The sequence below is a fragment of the Typha angustifolia genome, chromosome 13, assembly GCF_048772165.1.
Source record: "Typha angustifolia cultivar Huaian chromosome 13, ASM4877216v1, whole genome shotgun sequence".
Taxonomy (NCBI): Eukaryota; Viridiplantae; Streptophyta; class Magnoliopsida; order Poales; family Typhaceae; genus Typha; species Typha angustifolia.
The window spans coordinates 12,989,849-13,008,807 of NC_133251.1; the positions used below are offsets into that span (position 1 = coordinate 12,989,849).

Below are 18,959 nucleotides of genomic sequence, written 5' to 3' on the forward strand. Positions count from 1 at the left end.
TTATTGATATGTATGCTGTTTAAATTGAAATTTATTTATTTAGTATACAATAAAAATATGATAAAAGAGGAGAGAGAGCATAAAAAAATAATAAATTATGATAAGATGTTTGAGATGTAAAAGATGAATAATAAATTATAATAAACTATTTAAGAGAAGTTATAGTTAAATTAATAATAAATTAATAATTGAGTTAGTGTACGGTATAAAATATAATTTTATTAAATAGTATTTATATTATGGAATACCATTGATAAGTATGTTTAGATATTATTTTGAAATAAAATTTTGCATTATGAAATAAGAATTTTTGATATTCAAACGGGATTAGCAAATAGACTTAGTGCACCTAAAAAAGCACGCGATACTATTTCCCTTCCCCTCCCTCGTAACCGTTGAGAGTGCGTGCGTCGCGAAGTTCCCGGCAAACCGTCGGGGAAGATGGGCGACCGAGCCAACCCTAGGACCGTAAATCATTTCGCTTTCTCTCTTGGCCGCCACCCTCCTCTCTTCCCTGTTTCTTTCCCGTCTCTCTGTTTCTTTCTTGCCCGCCGAAGTGCTCGACGAAGTGTTTCGATCGCCGGACCACCGCCGGAGAAAGACGACCCGCCGTTCAAACCGCAAGTGAGTCCCCTTCCCCCCTATTTATTTAATCTTAGTTCTGTTAACTAGATCGCCGTTCGCCGTCGTTTTCGTATTTCATCTTTGTCGGCGAAATTTCGCCGGCCGGCTATCACCGGAAGGCATCGATTCGACCCGAAAACTTACTCCCTGTGTCACCTTGCCGGTGATACCTTCCATCAGACATATTAGCCCTTGGGTGAGGCTAGCCTCTTCCCGCCGGTTCCGACCGCCGCCGCCGTCACCCCTTTCTCCTCCTTGCCGATCGCATTCCCATTCGTGAGTAGAATCCGTAGATACCTTACACTGGGGCCCTTGTGGCCCAGATGATGATCTCCATGGCCGCCGGTATGGTGTAGTGGTTCGCTCGCGATCGACCACCCAGGCCGATGAGGCCCCTAGTTGGTACACCGTCCCCTCGCCTCCCCCAAGCTCTTGGAATGTTTCCCAGGCCAGTTTTACCCTTGTTCAGCGGATTAGCAAGCTACCCTTGCCTTTGCTTCCTCCCGTCCTTCATTGCTGCCCTCTTCAGTTTGAAGAAGAAGAAAAAGGTGTGGGTTGGGCCCTTGTGTTTTGATGGACATACTCGAAAGTATCGACCTCGTTGGGTATACACATAAATAAGATATTTGATAAGGGTAGACATGTGGAAAAAATCATAGCAGAAGCAATCGACGAAGGCAGCGCCTGCTCCTAATATGTCGCCGAATTTGCTACTGTTTGTACAAAGGCCACCTAATTCGTCTACTAGAAAATAGTTTACTGAGTGATAATAACAATTTCCGTCACAACTCCTCGGATCCCATTGAAAGTTAGAATAAAGTTCCAACTATTATTCAAATTCAATCCATTTCTACCAAGGTACCTCTTTCTCCCAAATCTTTCATTATCTTTTGTTGTAGCTGCTCAGTTCTTTGTAATACTGAAGGAAGTCACCTTGGGGCAAAGTAAAAAGTCTCTTTTTTCCGATTTGAATTATTTGTTAATGATGTTCCAGGTGCAGATTATCTATAGCTTGAGGTCTGATCATTGAACTATCAATTCTCTTTTGCACATTTACTTTTAGAACACTTTTTTATATTGATTGTGATGGTAGATTTACTCTTTGTTCCCATATAGGCAATTATTTTGTTGTGATTTTGGTTTCTGGAAAGCAGTTTCTTTCTTCTATTGTGCAATTGCCTGCACTAATATACTAATACATCATAAGCTTAGCATTTATTCTCAGTTTGTGCTCAATTTATGTATTGCTTTGCTACTGTAGTGCCTGGCTTTGGTATTCCATGGAAACTTCAGTATAATGAGCATTAACATCTAATGCACAGAGACACTAGTCAATGTTGCCACAATTTTATCCTCATAAGTCATAAGTTCTGCTTTGTCTCTGTATACCAAATCTATTTAGTTAAGAACCTCGCATGGTGGTGTAGGACAAATTATGAATGTCTTAAAAATTACCCATGTGGAGCTCTAAGAGAAGAAAGGAATTGCTATATTGAAATTTTGCCTATTGTTAGATGAGGCCAAGAAACCTTCAGGAATGCTTTATAAAGTTGTGAGTCGTTGCGTACGTTGGTACTTTCTTTTGGCTCTCAAGTCTCAATTTATGATACACCTTTTTAGGCATCTTTTGCTTGTTTCTTTTTCATAATGCTAGGTAAGCTCCTTGTAGTTCACTTGAGAGAAACCTTGTTCTAAGAATAAATATTACCAATGTTATCCTCTTGTCATTGTTGTTTTGAGGGTTGAAAATTGGGTACCTAGTGGACTGGTGTCTGACTAATTTTGGTTTTGTCAGCTAAAATGGCTAAAACACCTTTAGGTCCTGTTTGGATGCTCTGGATTTAAAATCTAAAGCATAAAAAAACTAAGGGATTTTAACGGTCAGCCAGGTGATTACTCTAGATATTTTTCTTAGAATAATTAATTCAGGTACGATGTTTAGCATTTGAAATTAATCCTGGAGTAATTAATGTAAATCCATCTTTCGTGGTGCCACCCACCTTCTCCTCACATCAACCTACCTGATCTAATCTCACAACCCCACCACTCAACTGCCATGAGCTTGCTACCTATCATGGCATCAAGTCCGTAGATCGAAGATAGCTGGTTGATCAAATCCTTGGACCCTTGGCGGCTAGAAAAATGGTTAAAATGAGTTTTTTATAGAGTAATTCCTAACAATATTTAAGAGGAGATGGAAATAGAAGGTCGAGACTTGCCTCTTGGCTACTTCAAAAAAGTAGTGGAAGAAAGCGCAGAGGCTGATGACGATCGTTTCACTCATGCTTCCAGGATCCCTCGAAAAGTTCAGTGAAAAGGCCAGGTAGAAGAGTCAAGTTACGAAAAGCACTTACATTATTTCAATATTAAAAAGACGTGTTGTCGGTAAGTAAAGCTAGCTTGCCCTTAAGTCAGAGAATTGAGCCCCGCGGTCAATTATGAGAGAGGTTGAAGTTTTGTTGATGAATTTCCTATATGCCCATGAGCGAATGGGAAGGGAAACTTTGATTGCGACAGGTTGTGCTAGAGGAAAGAGCACTAGCGACGATCTACGAGAAATACAAGGCAAACTTGTTAGGGATAGAGAGGAAAGCAAAGGGTTTGGAAGAAAGGAGCATGATTAGTTTCAAAAAGCTTTCCAAGAAAAAATATAATAGTCAAAGTGGAATTTCAGTTTACCACGAAAGCCATGTAATTTGGCTTATTAGTAGATTATTTCCCAACTCCAATAATAAGCATCCAAGAATTAGTTTGAAAATTTTGCTCTGGAATTCAGATTTCCAGAGTATCAACCCAAATTCTCTAGTAGTTGAGGGTTTCCAAATAGGGCCTTATTGAATTAATGGGTCAGATTCGGGTTTTCCATACCTAATCTGACCCATAATTTTTTTAATATTTTTACATGTTCTTAAATTTTCTATTATTTTTAACAATTTCTAGATATTTTATAATATTTAGAAAATTCTGAAGTTCAGAAAACTTGAAACTCCAATGCAAAACTCTGAACTGACCAAAACACCAAAGATTTTCGTTCTCTGTGGGGACCGACCCTGAATCTAAAACCAAAACTTTGTGCCATATAAGGGGCAAATATGGATGCCTTATAGTTGACAATTTAGCGCCTGGTGACATTTTATGAATACCTATGTCAATAATTTATAGCTGAAGATCTTTTCGCGTTATTCGAGTTGGTTGCTTTAAACCAACATGTGCCTTTGTATCTTTGCATTTAATGCTTATGTTATGATAGACTTACCTTGACTCTTAGTGCTTTCTGTTTGCAACAGTTATGACTTATATATAAGTAGTAGAATGCCGCTTTTAATAAAAAACAATCTGACATAGCTTTCTCAAAATAATTCATATTTTATCTGTGTTAACTTTATGCAGTTTCTGCACTTAGGTCAGTTCTAAATAATCTCAACTTTTGTTTCTTTTATGAAATCTACAGATATGTGGTAAGGTAATTGCTATTCGTTGTAGGAAATGTGATTTTTAATCTGTCAAACTTTCCCGATATCCGAATGCTCCTAAGGTACACATTTAGGTTTCACTTAAGATCCCATCTTTTCAAGTTCAGCACGAGCTCTTACTTCCAGGATGATGCATCATTTCTTAGTATATCAAGGAATTGGTTTCTGTCTTATTTAACCAATGTAATTTCTTGAGTGTATGAGACAGGTTGGAGTGAGACTTTGGAGCTATCTATTTTATCACAGCATGTGATTCTTTTAATTTCTTTTTCATTCTGTAAAAACTATCATAGAATAGCTGACATACTCTATTGCTCATTATGCAGGGGCCTTGATTAAAAGGGCATTGGATGATAGTACTGAGTACTGACTATTCTTGATCTGTGTTGAGTACCCCTGAGATGTCCACTTTGTGTTAATTTGCAGTTTTCTCTCTTCGTGGTACATTAAGGCAAGATGTTTGATTGTGGTTACAAGTCACAATTTATGGATGGCCAGAAAGAGAAATTTGTAAGGTGTTTATCCAGTGCCCAAGCACCTTTTATTAGAACTCCTGTTGAATTGTACTGGATGCTTAACAATAGTATCTAATTGTTATTTACTTTATGTTGGATAATCCTTGTTGGACACATAAATATTATATACAATGTAGGATCATTCCTAAGGTTCTTTAGTAGTGGTCCTCTAATTATTCATGTGTTTGATGTTTTTGTTTGAGGACTAACAAAATGACTTGATTATCTTGTCTTAAAGAAATGAATACTGTTATTCCTTTTCATCCCATGTCTAGCATAATTTGTTTGTATTCTGCAACAACACAAAATAAGTCCTGTACTTTTACAACTTGCTGGAGAGGTGGGTAGCTAATATTGGGCGGTCCCTGTAGGGTCAAATTTCATCCTGGTTTTGGTCAGAAATCTCGGATAGGGTTATTAACAGGCATAGGCAGACGGGCCATTCGAGTAGGTCTGCCTATATGGGCTACTGTTTGCATCATCATACCTAGATGAGGAACTACACTATGTAAGAAAAGGCTTATTTTCATTTTGAGCAATTCAGCTCAAGGATGGTTGTGTTGATGAGAAAACAGCACCCGCCACGGGGTGTGCCACCAGCATAGAGCCATGCTGGTCTATGCCGACCCATGTCGACCGGCATAGGTCAATTATCAGGCTTGAAACCTATTATGGACTAGTCAAAGAGAAAAGAAGAAAGAGAGAAAAATAGAGAAGATTAAGAAGGAATTTAAGATTTCTTCTTCAAATCCCATTAAAAGGTAAATTTTTATTTCATTCTCTTAGTATTTTATTTGTTTTATACTTTAAAAATTAATTTTTGTTGTACAAATAATGGCTTTAGCTTAATTTTATAGATCTTTCATTCATAAGAGTCCTTTTTATATAGATTTAGCATTTTTGTGCTAAATCTATGAAAATATTCTTTAAAATACTGGAATCAAAGGGAAAATTTGATTTCCTCCAAATATTGTCCCAATTTTCAAAAAATATGGAAGGAATATGTCAAATTCATCCAAATTGGATTAAAATTGGTATAGGAACATATAAGTTGATTTGAACCCAAAATTTACAGGTTTTTAGCTAAAATTTTAGCATAACAAGAAATAATTGTTTTTCCTTAGATTTTGTAACTCACAAAATATGACTCATTTAAAGAATGTATTCGATTATATTATGTATTGAATCAGGTTTTTACTTGACTAATGCTGTATTTTTTTTACGAAATAGGTCATTTACAATATTATCTAAGAATAAAAACTCTATAGGCATTAATGCATATGTTCAAACCAATTATATATAAAGACCCTAAAAAGTATATTAGAGGTGTGCCAGAGGTGTACCACTAGAATGCTAGGGCTTGCCAATTCAGCTCGCTCTGTTATGACGTGTATGTCCTCTCTCCTACCCAGTCTTTGTGAGCTACTTTAGCTCATCATGCTTTGCATTGATATGTATATCCTCTCTCCTATCCATTGTGCACTATTATGCCTTAATATAAAAGTTTTATTTTTTTGTATGCCTTATCTTTTCTGAAAATGAAGTGATTTATCAAAATTCAAGTTATTTCTGACCAACTTTAAAACTGACTTTGAACCTTTATTAAGTTGTGCTGGATATTTTGGTCCAGTAAACTTTCGATAGGATTAATGCTGTCATGAGATATTGGGACAACATTCTTAGACTTCTCTGAACCTTGAATGCTCTTAATTAATAGGACAAAGTTATACATAAAGGATCACATTCAAGTTCTTAGCACAAAGATTTCCAATAGCTCCAACAAGTCAACAATGTGCTTTAAACTGATTTTAACATACTCGTTATATTGAAAATTTTCATATGCATAATGTTGACTGAAAGAGGCTGTATTTTCCTTCCAATCATCATATTTTAGGAAATTGATATGAATTAAGCATTTAGCACATTTTTTCTTTTTGGTTTCATTGTAAATCCATAAATAGTAATGGGTGATTTCTGCTTTTTTAGGTTGGAGGAGTCAAGCCCTAGGTTATCTTTTGCTACTGATGCAGGCAAAATGAAGAGAGGTGGCTTTCAAATTGATGGGATTGGTCGTGGATCAAAAAACCCGCCAAGACCCTTAAGGAGAGGAATGACAAAAGGTTCTGAAGGACTCAAATCACTTGGCCGATCTCTTCGGTTTGGTGTTTCTAGGGCCGTTTTCCATGAAGATCTTAAGGTTTCAGAAAAGAAGATATTTGATCCTCAAGATAAATTTCTTCTAAGAATGAATAGGCTTTTTGTCATATCAGGTCTTCTTGCTATATCTGTGGATCCTTTGTTCTTCTACCTTCCGCTCATTGATAGTGAATCAAAGTGCATTGGTATAGATCGAAAATTAGCAATCACATCAACAACTGTGCGGACACTCATTGATGCGGTTTACCTTATCCGCATGGCTCTTCAATTTCGGACTGCCTATATTGCTCCATCTTCTCGTGTTTTTGGTAGAGGTGAACTCGTGATTGATCCTGCACAGATAGCTAAGCGATACTTGAGACGCTACTTTGTCATTGACTTTCTTGCAGTGCTGCCGCTTCCACAGGTTTGAAGAAACTTTTATGTAGAAAGCAAGCATAAGCTCTACATATGTTATAGTTGTCCACTTAAATATTTTTATCGATATATTTGCGTTATGTTGCTTCTTGTTCATTAATTCCATTCTGATGTTAGATGCAAAGATAATGCATTAATAGCCTCTATGGTTTAATGCAGTATCATTGTTATATTTTACACTATAGAAGAAACCTGCAAAGTATTGATGACCTATTTATCCAAACATGTTGTAGTGACTGGAAATTGAGTCATCAGTTTAATTTATCTTGCACTTAGTTGCTGTTAAAATTTTGAACTTTTGTATTTAGTTGCTTCTACAAATTGGTGCTGCATCAGTATTATGATTTACATCAAACATATTAAATTTTAATATCTTAAATATAAAATACAAAATATTTCTGATCAGTTGACAGTAGAATTATTTAGCTAATTGACTGGCACATAGTTTTCTATTGAAAAGTTTTAGAACTGTAAAATATCCTTACAGTCCTCAATAAGTCAAAATATCATGTTTATCATGAGAAGCATTGAAACCTGTAACTCCTTTAAAGATGCCACTAGAAGTTAGAAGATATTAATATTATCATTATAGTTTATATTCATCGAAATTTCATTTGGCCCCTTAAGTATTTAGTAGTCTTTGGTCTATTTAAAATCTCAATTCAAACTTCAATAAGACAATATATTTTAGCGTTTTTTGCATGTAGAATATGTTGGAGCCACTGAGTGATTTTGAGAGAAGAATTATAACATTTAGCCTCCAAATTGATTAAGTGACTGACTATTCAATTCTAACCCAAATTGAACTTGAAACTAAACAGCTGAATCCAATCAATAGTGACCTCACATAATTTGATAATTTGAAACTAGTTTGATCAAACTTGATCCAACGTACAACAAAGTGGTACATTGTGATTGCTATCCGTAAGACTTAAAGAAAAGATTTTTTTTTTCTTAAACATAATCTCACTCATCCAAATGCTTTTTGAAAAGCTTAAGAAAAGCAGAAGCAGCATCTGTCATTGTTTTGAATATGTGGGCATGCGGAAAGATTTATGCACTCAAGCACTGTATTATACCACGTTACATGCATGTCAATGCTTATTATTCTGTGCCAAAGGCACAGTACAGAACTACAGCAGCAGGACATGAGAGAATGTGGACTGGTGCGCAGGATAGTTGGTTAGATTCTTCATGATATGCCCACATGATACATAAATCAATGATTTCATGCATGTACTTAAAGGTACACAGTATTATGTTTGTGTGTTTCCTATACTAATTTCATTTCTACAATCACTTTCAGGTAGTTGTCTGGGGATTCCTTCACCAATCAGATGGTTCAGATGTATTGCCTACAAAGAATGCATTACTTTTTATTGTCTTTGTTCAATACTTTCCCAGGTTCTTCCGGATATTCCCAATGACATCAGAGCTCAAAAGGACTTCCGGTGTTTTTGCAGAAACTGCTTGGGTTGGTGCTGCATACTATCTGCTTTGGTATATGCTCGCTAGTCATGTAAGTGCCTCAATTGATTGGTCAAGTCATAGCTTAGTCAACTTCTTATCTAGCTTATGAGTTTTTGGTGCGAAAATCAGAGTAGCTTCTTGTAAGATATGCAACAAGAAATAGAACATGAACCACATTTCCTGCTCTTGAATTTACAATTTATATTTTATGGGTCACACAATTTCCTATATGAAGAATTAATGTTTTGCACGTTTGTTGGGACATTTCAAGTTTGGTCTTCTTCCATTGTTGCTTGATTTAATTTATTTACAAGCAGATAAATATGTCATTTTAACAAAGCAATAAGCTTTAAGGAATATAATAGATTGAGTTATTAACCACAGCTGGAAGATATGGAAAGAACTCTTTTGTAGCATTGCTTCAACTATGAATCTCTTTCACCGACTTGTTAGATTGTTTTTGGATACTAGTTGAGTAGTTGTAGAAAATCTCGTAGCGGTTAATTTACCATATCTCTATCTATAGGCAGGTCAACTTGTATGGATAAGAATATCTTTCTGGAGGCTACTGTACTCTTATATTGATTATTTTAGGAAAATGGGAAGACCTACAATCTTCTTACTATTCTAGGTTTGCAAGAATGTAGTGTGTTATCTACAATCAATTAAGGAGTTGGCTGGAGTTCATACTTCGTTTGGACTTCTGTAACATAGCAATAAGCAAGAGAAGATTCCTTCAATGAGTTCATACTTCGTTTGGCTTTTTACAAATTTTATTTTTATTTTCCTTGATAGGTTTCAACTTTCAAAGATTATCCTAGAAGCAAAGTATACGAGTATATTAGACTTGCTTGAACTATTTTTGGCATTAAATTTGAAGATTTTAGTGTTACTGTGCGTGTGTATCGCTGGTGCTTTCCTTTCCTGCAAGGTTAACTTATGCATACTAGTTTATTTTCAGGTAACACCTCCAATATGCTTGTTCTTTCCATAATTTCCTTCTCTTGTTTCTTTCCTTGTTTTTCTTATTAATAAATTGTAACCGGGCTCCGTCCACTTACTCTCAAAAAATATCCTTGTTCTCTGTCTAAGCCTAGAAACTAACGTCATATCTAGGGGTCCTATCTTTTTACAAGGTTCTTAAAACACCTAGAGGAAGTGGCAGGACAGACTCCCTTAATGGCAATGATGGCAATGTGACATAGGGAAGACTGCCACATAAATTATGAAACTTCATAAGTAGTACATGTTAGGTCACATGGGCGTTTTGTAGACACTTATGAAGACAGGAGGCAATATATGTGCGGTCTTTGGATATGGGGAAGGAAAGAATTAGGATACACTATTAATTTTTGGCTTTTGATTTCTCCTATGATCCTTTAATTACAAATAACGGACTAAATGGGATATACATTTGACACTCTTGTAAGTGGTCAGAAATGCTAATCAGGTAAACATTTTCCTTACTCAAACAGTAGATAGATTAAAACCTCAAAGCCAGATCTCAATTCATTATGTAGGGAAATTCTGAATTTGCAAGCTATTGCACTTATATCTACCAATTATGTTTATTACTTATTAAGATGAACAATCTGCATGCTCTTTTTAAACATATATGCAGCAAGAGAACAGTAAGTCCCTTGATTTAAAAGTTTAGGCTGATGCTATTTCTCTTATTACCATAGGAATCATGTTCTTTCCTCTTGCTACTAAGATATTTCAGTTTTCACAGTTGTTGGACCAGCAAAACATCTTTCTAGCAAACATGGAGTATACTAGGATATGAATTCTCCATTTGCATATACCAATTTTGCAAACTGGATAGGAATTAAGGAATGAAAATAACCAGATATTTGGAATATATATATATATTATCCCTTGGCTGTTAAGGTGCGGTTCATATTGCAACTAACGCTCTACCCCATCATATAATACAGGATACTCACTTTCAATGAACTTGCATCCCTAGAGCCATATTCAAACTAGCCTACCCTTCCAATCAGGGTTATAATGGTCCAGTATCAGCAAGACCAGCCAATCATGGTACGTTGGGTTTCCCTAGACCCAATTCTGAACAAATTGACTAGACTATGATTCATACAGGGAGGGAATAGGATTTATATGCAGCGGATCTTTGAGAAACCCAACCCAGCACATCCAATTCCTGTCAACAATTTGGATTTATGGCTAAGTGGCTCAAGGCTTTGGTTTTCTAAATTGATATACAAGAAGATTGTATCATGGGTCTAAATCTCATTTCCTCCGGCATTGAATGGGCAAGCAAAATTACGTGAGAGAAAGAAGCTTTGATCGATGGAGTCCTCTGGAGGACAGAGGAGCACTACTTAGTGACTAGGAGCTATTTTGTTCTTGGTGGCAGCTATATAAAAGAACACCTGATTGAATGAGAGCAGTCCAGTCCCCTATTAAATGAATCAGGTTGATCTAACTTGGGGCATTTCAACAAAAAAAAAGAAAAAGAAATAATGGAAAGAGTCAGAAGAGGGAATAACCAAACCCACTTTATGACCTTGACTTAATAAGAATGTCATTTCCAAGACTGAGTACGAAACTTCTGTGAATAAAAAATACCTCTTTCTACCAAAGCCTTATTGAGAAGTCGAACTAGAATTCTCTTCTCTTACCTTGGGAGGTGAGAACCTCCAGTTTTGGAAAGAAGCCTATTTAATTCACTTTCATTTCTTCCTTAAATAGGCTTGCTTTTAATGGACCAAAAAAGTCCATGGAGAAGTGTACTCGAACCACTGACACAAGGATTTTCAGTCGTCATATACACTGACACAGACAAATCCTTTTGCGTATGTTTGAAATCTTAGGAATAAAACCATTTTATCTTTCATGATAATTGAGCACCATAGATCAGTATTGCACTTTAGCTTAAATGCATTAACAGAGTGTACCAGTGCTCCAATTGCCTTATGGAGGGAGAGCATTGCATCCAAAATATTTTTTCTATTTGAGTGACACTATTAGTTCTGTTGCTTTAGGCTCATTGGCATAGGGTCATGGTTATACTACTATTGTATAATACAAGATTCTTTTGTTTTCTTTCTTGCAGATTGTTGGTGCTTTCTGGTACTTGTTATCTGTAGAGCGTGTAGATGATTGCTGGCATTTTGCTTGTAAGCAGTTTGATGGATGCGAAGAGAACTACTTGTATTGTGGTAACCAGTATGTAAAAGGTTATGACAGCTGGCTTAAGGTCAGCGTTGAAGTTCTTGAGAAGCAATGTTCAGTGGGTGGGGACAATCCGCCCTTTAATTTCGGAATATACGAACAATCCTTGGCATCTGGAGTTGTTGCATCGAGGAAATTTATCTCCAAGCTTTGTTTTTGTTTATGGTGGGGCTTGCAAAACCTGAGGTAAAGCTGCTCAATATGGTGGATCATTGGGTTATTTATCTATCTGGTAGTGTATTGTACCACTCTAATTTAGAATGGTTAGATAATGCAATGGCAAACATGAAACTATTGAGAATCATTTGATCAGAATACAGATATAAGCCGATAACCAGTAGTTCTCAGCATTTGGGTGTGTCTTGATCTTTGAAATGATCATGTAAGTAAATTGTGCGCCCTTCTAGATTAATATTGAATAGGTATAGCAATTTTTTACTATTGAATGTTAGCTCTCACCCTCTAATTTGCTCCTTCGGTGCAGACAATCGATTCATTTTATGCTCCATTGAAGCACCAACTGTGGTGATATCAGTTCCCCTATTTTTTGGCCTAATGGACCTATATTGAACTCTTAAAAAAATCTTGACCTTTGAAACTCTCAGCATAGTAAGTAGTGCACCCTGTTAGTGTAGGATACTTTCCATTAAGATGGAATGAGATGGATAATTGGGTATTATTTATAGCATGTTAAACTCAACTTGGTTGGAAACTGGTTTATTGATGCTAATTTTGTTTAACCCTCTTGCCATGTGCATGCAAACAGTACCCTTGGCCAGGGGCTCCAAACTAGTACTTATCCTGGAGAGGTCATCTTTTCAATATCTTTGGCTATTTTTGGACTCATTCTTTTTGCTCTCCTCATTGGAAACATGCAGGTAAGCTTATTTCTTAGCTTTCTCTTTTTCTGGTGCATCTTCATGTAGAGAAGGCACATTTTTTTGACTGACAAACTCTGAAATGTTCTTTTTTCCAAACCTTGCAATGTTGCTTCAGACTTACCTTCAGTCACTGACTTTACGAATTGAAGAGATGAGAGTTAAAAGACGAGACTCCGAACAGTGGATGCATCACCGCTTGCTGCCACAAGATCTTAGGGAACGTGTTAGGCGATATGATCAATATAAGTGGTTGGAGACGAGAGGAGTGGATGAAGAAAGCCTGGTTCAGAGCCTTCCCAAGGACCTTAGGAGAGACATCAAACGTCATCTCTGTTTAGGTTTGGTGAGAAGGGTACGTGCTAAATTGCAGACTTGCTCATGTCTGCTTGTGCTCTCGGATGCCTTTCTATGCTCATGTCACTCATCTTGATTCCTCATTGATAATTCTGATCAATATCCTTGCTGATAGGTCCCTCTTTTCGGGAACATGGATGAGCGGTTGTTAGATGCAATATGTGAACGGCTAAAACCAAGTTTGTGCACAGAAAATACATACATTGTAAGAGAGGGAGATCCTGTGGATGAGATGGTTTTCATCATTCGTGGTCGCCTGGAGAGCATAACCACTGATGGTGGAAGAAGTGGTTTCTTCAATCGAGGTCTACTGAAGGAGGGAGATTTCTGTGGTGAGGAATTGCTAACATGGGCTCTGGATCCCAAATCCGCAGCTAACCTTCCATCTTCCACACGGACAGTGAAAGCTTTAACTGAAGTAGAAGCTTTCGCGCTAACAGCTGATGAATTAAAATTTGTGGCTAGTCAGTTCAGGCGGCTTCATAGCAGGCAGGTTCAACATACCTTTCGCTTTTATTCTCAGCAGTGGAGAACATGGGCAGCCTGCTTCATCCAAGCAGCATGGCGACGTTATTCCAAGAGGAAGTTCGCAGAAGTACGTCGCAGAGAAGGAATGGAAGGACTCGATGACCATCTGGATGGCTGTTCATCTAGCCTTGGGGCAACCATCTATGCATCACGATTTGCAGCTAATGCTCTTCGTGGAATTCATAGGCAACGTAGTAAGATTGTAAAGGACTTGGTCACATTGCCAAAACCTCCTGAACCTGATTTTGCAGCAGTAGATGCAGACTGATTCATATTGGTGGTACTTCAATGCAGAGAGTAAATGATCAAGGGAAGAAAACATGCAGTTGTTTGTCTTCTATTTGAAAAGGCCCTTTTCATCTAAAGAGATATTTTCTTCAATGTGAAAGAAGAAAACCAGAGCTGCTTATTAATTGTAAAATGATAGCAATGTGTGGTGAAATATATATTAGCGGTTGGAAGGAAAATGATGTAACAAATATTGTTGTCTTTTTGTTCTGCATCTCTGAATATAAGAGCTCGATTTTTTAATTGCAGGGAAGTCTTTTGTCAAAATATTATCAAAAACAGGTGAGTTCTTGGTGGGGGCTTCTGCGATTTCATTGCAGTTGTTCTTTTCATTGGCACGATTAAGCTTTTATAAATAAGTACGTATGTTTTCTATAGCCAATGTTTTTGCTATAATAAATGCATATAATTTATATATATCCAGTGCGCATTAAAACTTATTATTGTCGATCGAAAAATAAAATACAATTAGGTTGTCATATACGGTGAAAATTTTGAAATCATTTTAGTTGTTCATTTTACTTAAATCCATTACAAACTTTTGAGGCATCCTAGTGAAAAAAAAAAAAAAAAAAAAAAAAACAATTGAATCTTTTGATAGTTTTACGACATAGTACAAACTAATGTCCAGCTGAGCGGTTTAGATTTGAGTAATTAGGGAGACTTAATCTCCACGGTAGATGAAGCAGATTAATCTAACTTTTGTACATTGCAGTTTAACAAATCACTGAAGAAAAGGATGAAGATTGTAATGGTGGGTCTGATTAGAAAAACAACCTAAAGACATTATACTAAGGCCTCTGGCATCTTGACTTTGCTTTAGTTTCCAATCTTAAGAGCAAACCAGATGTAAGACAACCTAGGAGTCTGACCTAATGTATATGAATCAAATACACACACAATTAAATATATTATGAATTTATGGTATGCATAAATAATAACCAAAAGCTATATGGAATGCTAATTATATGATGTAGAGAGAGAAATAAATTCATCATTAAAAAACCTAAAGGACAGCGGTAGAGTACCCAAGAATATTCCAAAGAAGTTGGAATTATTACTAGTGTATTAGATACCCATTTCTGATTAATTCCTTTAGATCCATTTCAAAAATTCACTCATTGAGCATTTGGTGGATTTAGGCATCTAGAGATCCCACACCTTTATCTTTGGTGACTTGTAGCCTTGTAGGTTGAAACTAGAAAAGTGAGGAGAAATATGAAAAAATACTTCCCAGATCCGAATAAAATCGTTAGCAGGTACTGCTACAGTACTCAACACCACAGTGCTACAGTAAATATGGTACAATGCAACAGTACGAAACCCAAAAGAAAGGATTCTTCAGGTTTCAGCAGATTCAAAGAAACAATGAAGAGAAAAGAAGAACAAGGAAAAGAGAAACTCAGACCTACTCTGGAGGGTTCCACACTTCGTTATTGCACACTTCACGCAAAGAAACTTGATAGAAGGCAAACCCTTCTTAAATTCCAAGATCAATCTGCCTGACAAGGTTTAATTTACTTTTATAGGAATTATAATTCTCATTATGACTAACTTACCCTTGAGTATACTTCTTATTAAAATAAACAGGAAAAAAAATCTCATACGACTATAATAGCCTCAAATTAAACTGAAAACAAGTCTAAAAGAACCAATTTGACCCAACAATGAAATTAAATATAATACATCATTCTAGACTCCAATTGAGTCAATCAAACATCCAAGAACGATTGAATTGATCAACATAAGCAAAGCAGCTGCATTGTAGCCTCCGCTTGATATAGTATTTCCATCGTGGCACATCTAGGATATTTCTTCTGACGACGTAGATAAGTGTGGAAGTCATCTTGATCTCCAACAATACCATAAGCACTTCTTTCATGTTCTTGAAAGGTTGGATAAGAGCTTCAGACAAGTTAAAAGGAAAGAATCAGAAAAGTTGGCCCTTCAATTTGTAGGCATGTGAAAGAAAACATTCTATAAGCTTATTCATCAAAACATACAAGGAGCTAGAGTGTGAGCAAGTACTAACTTAGCAAGCCATTACATCCCATCACATGAATCCACGGTATAGGAATCCATGCTGGAAATGTTTAGAGATTAAGATGACCAATATAGAACGCTTGTTTTTCTTTCAGATATTTAGAGACACTCGAGATGTTCCCCTGAATCATAATTTGTCCATCTTCCATATAGATAGCACCATCTGCATATTTGAGTTCTTCTAAGCGATGTGTGACCCATAATGCGGCAACTTCACCAGTGGCAGCAACAGAGCTCTTGACTGCCTTTATCACACCAATCTGGCACCAAACCTCATCAAGTAACAATTAGTTGAAGGTCAATTGACAACAATCTCCTTCTAAGACAATAATAAACTAAAGTTTGAAACTCTCATGGTATCATGGAAACAAAAACTTTGGAAAAGCCTTGCATGAAGAGATTAATTAGATAGAAAGATAGTTTAAACATCCAAACGGTAGTTCTCAATTCTTCTTTTCATTTTCCAGCATTCTATTAAATTTCTCAACATGAGGTATGTTCATTTGGGATTTATCCACAGTTTGTTATCTCTACTATTTATCCTTTTTAGACCTTGCTTGGTAAAGTTTATTTTTCACTTTTGGGCTTGGTGTTTTCTGAAACGCACCATCTTGCATCCGTACTGCCATACCATGAAGAATAGCCTAGAATGAAGAACTACTGATCATTGTGTCATATTGTATTCTCTGTGTTGATAGTATTTTGTCGATATGGTTGGTAGTTATGGACAAGAATGATATATTGAAGAAAGATTGTAAAATAGTTGTAAAGAAGATCAACATGAGATGTGAATGCAGGGGGCAGAACTTGACCTCCAGTGCAAAGCATGAAGCATGGAGCCTCTGCACCAGCATTGGTACCAAAACTATTACTTAAACATAGAGAAGATCATCATAGTTATTGATCAATGATGAACTTGTGCACACCTCCATTATGTGATAAATGTGCCTTCTGATCCGTTATGTGACAAAGATTTCAAAACAGTTCCAAGGAAGCACATGTTATGCAAAACTTACTTTTACTTGCAGAAAACATAATACCTGGTCATACTCGTCCAAAAAAGTTGTCAGCTCATCTAGTAACAGCACTTTGCATGCTTCAGCTAATGCACCCGCAATTGCAACTCTTTGTTTCTGACCACCACTAAGAGTTTGAATTGGTCTCTGTTTCAAATGAAGGATACTCATAGACTCTTGTTCTCAACATAGAGTACACTCCACATATTGCACTTTGTTTACCTACTTGTGAGTAGTTCAACATGTCAACAGCATTCAAAGCTTTTGATACTCTCATTCTAACTTCATCAGATGAAAGATTGAACTTGCCAAGACCAAATGCAACATCTGCTTCTACCGTAGGCATCACCACCTGCAGAAACACAGGATGAAGCGATGCCTTTATTCTATAAAATAGAAATCCAGAAGTTTCATGGTGGAAAAGAGGAGGCTAAGAAATGTTTCAGAGTATTATCTGTTCTTTATGTAAATTCAGAGATGCACGTATGCATATTATTATAGTAAAAGTACCATTCTTGTTGTTAAGCATATGGTACATAAATTTTCTGCAATTGCAAAACATTCTTGTTGTTAAGCATCTTTTGTTCCTTCTTAACTTGAGAATGTCGAAAAATATTGACAAGAAAAGTATAGTAGGTTAATTTAGAAATAAGAACCTGGTGATCAGGATTCTGAAAGACAAAGCTGCTCGGCATATTTACACGTACTGTTCCATCAGTTGGTTTTAGGAGACCTGCCAAGACCTAGAAATTAATTTAGTTAATTAAACCACTAAGTAGTTAAAAAAGCTAAGAAAGTTCACAAATATTAGTGGCTATGAAAAATTCAAGCTTCAAAAGGTAAAGCAAAATTTTTGCACCAGCTAGATACAATACTTTCACAAGGTCAAACATAACAACAAGTTACCAATGCGATTAAAATTGAGACTAGTGCAAATTATCTCACAAATTTGATCCTAAATTATGGGTTTTCATGTTATTTCGCTATGAATTCTTCTACCATATTACCGTCTATCTTTCGTACCTCAAAAATGGAACAAAGAGATAAACTTTCACCTTGAATCCGCTCTCCAATAAGCAAAATACCACCCAAAAAAAGCACCTTCAATTCGCTACTTTCAACAACCCGGATCGCGTGGAACAATAAAAAAAATCCAACCTTTTCAAGAAAAGATACAACCGCAGATCAATTTAATCGAGGAAAGAGAAAGATAAACCTTGAGAAGAGTGGATTTGCCGCATCCATTGGGCCCGAGAAGCATCCAGAGCTGGCCGGGAGGAACGCGAAACGAACATCTCTTGAGAATCGGGAGAACCCTACCTCGTTTCGTCGTCACGGAGAAGCTCACATTGCGAGCGTCAATGGCGGGAGGTTTCGCGGTGGCGAGGGCTCGACGGCTGCGAGGGCAGTGAGATTAGTGGAGGAACGGTCCAGAGAGAGGTAGAGGGTGTCGTTTACCTTGGCGATGGCGTTTCCGCGTAGGTGGAGATGGGGGGAGAGAGAGGGGCGGGGAAGAGAGAGGTAGAGCTACTCAAGAGAAAGGCTCGCATGGTGATCGTCTTTTTGCACTCGGGCTCGAGGACGAGGGTTGTAGCTACTAGCTAGAGGTCTGTAATCGGATCCAATTGGATCGATAGTAGAACCAAATCCGGATCCGCTTAACTTTATAAATCATATCCTATATTTTACCTATTTTGTGATTCACACCTCCCGTATTTAATAATTTTATAACTAGACCTCTCTTTTTTCTTTGTAATTTTTATTTAACACTTTAACATTATTTTAACTAATCAATATTAATCAAATTACTAAAATACCCTCGTTGCCTTTCTTCTCCACCGCCTTCCCCGAACCACCTCCTCTTACCGTCACCACCGCCACTATCTTCCCTCGTCTTCTCCTTCCTCCTTATCTTCCTCTTATTCTTCACCTTCTCCATCCAATTCTACTTATCCTTGCTCCGACTGGGTTCGTCGAAGAAGATGCAGTGAGCTA

At 36.8% G+C, this 18,959-nt stretch overlaps 2 protein-coding genes across 6 annotated transcripts; one reads left to right on the forward strand and one right to left on the reverse strand.

The window, feature by feature from the left end:
* Positions 1–343: 343 nt before the first annotated feature.
* Positions 344–14,153, forward strand: LOC140773425 (probable cyclic nucleotide-gated ion channel 5). Of its 3 annotated transcripts, none has more exons than XM_073115972.1 (8): positions 344–624; positions 4,424–4,612; positions 6,599–7,175; positions 8,493–8,705; positions 11,736–12,040; positions 12,621–12,732; positions 12,851–13,087; positions 13,205–14,153. In XM_073115972.1, the coding sequence occupies exons 2-8, from the start codon at positions 4,554–4,556 to the stop codon at positions 13,883–13,885; spliced, it is 2,184 nt and encodes a 727-aa protein (XP_072972073.1). In that variant the 5' UTR covers positions 344–624; positions 4,424–4,553; the 3' UTR covers positions 13,886–14,153. The 3 variants fall into 3 exon arrangements, with proteins under 3 accessions (XP_072972073.1, XP_072972074.1, XP_072972075.1); XM_073115973.1 differs by having other exon boundaries at positions 4,524–4,612; XM_073115974.1 differs by having other exon boundaries at positions 4,524–4,607.
* A 1,290-nt stretch (positions 14,154–15,443) lies between these two features.
* On the reverse strand, positions 15,444–18,532 carry LOC140773766 (ABC transporter I family member 10). Of its 3 annotated transcripts, none has more exons than XM_073116490.1 (7): positions 18,181–18,355; positions 18,020–18,075; positions 17,621–17,697; positions 17,191–17,316; positions 16,989–17,111; positions 15,938–16,208; positions 15,444–15,810 (listed from the first exon to the last, which is right to left on the reverse strand). In XM_073116490.1, the coding sequence occupies exons 1-6, from the start codon at positions 18,207–18,209 to the stop codon at positions 15,999–16,001; spliced, it is 621 nt and encodes a 206-aa protein (XP_072972591.1). In that variant the 5' UTR covers positions 18,210–18,355; the 3' UTR covers positions 15,444–15,810; positions 15,938–15,998. The 3 variants fall into 3 exon arrangements, with proteins under 3 accessions (XP_072972591.1, XP_072972593.1, XP_072972590.1); XM_073116489.1 differs by lacking the exon at positions 18,020–18,075 and adding an exon at positions 18,423–18,532 and having other exon boundaries at positions 15,447–15,810; positions 17,621–17,707; positions 18,181–18,361; XM_073116492.1 differs by lacking the exon at positions 18,020–18,075 and having other exon boundaries at positions 15,445–15,810; positions 18,181–18,318.
* Positions 18,533–18,959: the final 427 nt, after the last annotated feature.

What these genes read in the sequence shown, in the direction of transcription:
- LOC140773766 (XM_073116489.1), bottom strand. Translation starts at nt 18,514, where the DNA reads ATGCGAGCCTTTCTCTTGAGTAGCTCTACCTCTCTCTTCCCCGCCCCT. An exon ending in ACATGTTGAACTACTCACAA is followed by an intron (nt 17,112 to 17,190) that starts GTAGGTAAACAA and finishes CATTTGAAACAG; the next exon opens with AGACCAATTCAAACTCTTAG. An exon ending in TTTTGGACGAGTATGACCAG is followed by an intron (nt 16,209 to 16,988) that starts GTATTATGTTTT and finishes GTTTGGTGCCAG; the next exon opens with ATTGGTGTGATAAAGGCAGT.
- LOC140773425 (XM_073115972.1), top strand. Translation starts at nt 4,554, where the DNA reads ATGTTTGATTGTGGTTACAAGTCACAATTTATGGATGGCCAGAAAGAG. An exon ending in CAGTGCTGCCGCTTCCACAG is followed by an intron (nt 7,176 to 8,492) that starts GTTTGAAGAAAC and finishes AATCACTTTCAG; the next exon opens with GTAGTTGTCTGGGGATTCCT. An exon ending in GGTATATGCTCGCTAGTCAT is followed by an intron (nt 8,706 to 11,735) that starts GTAAGTGCCTCA and finishes TCTTTCTTGCAG; the next exon opens with ATTGTTGGTGCTTTCTGGTA.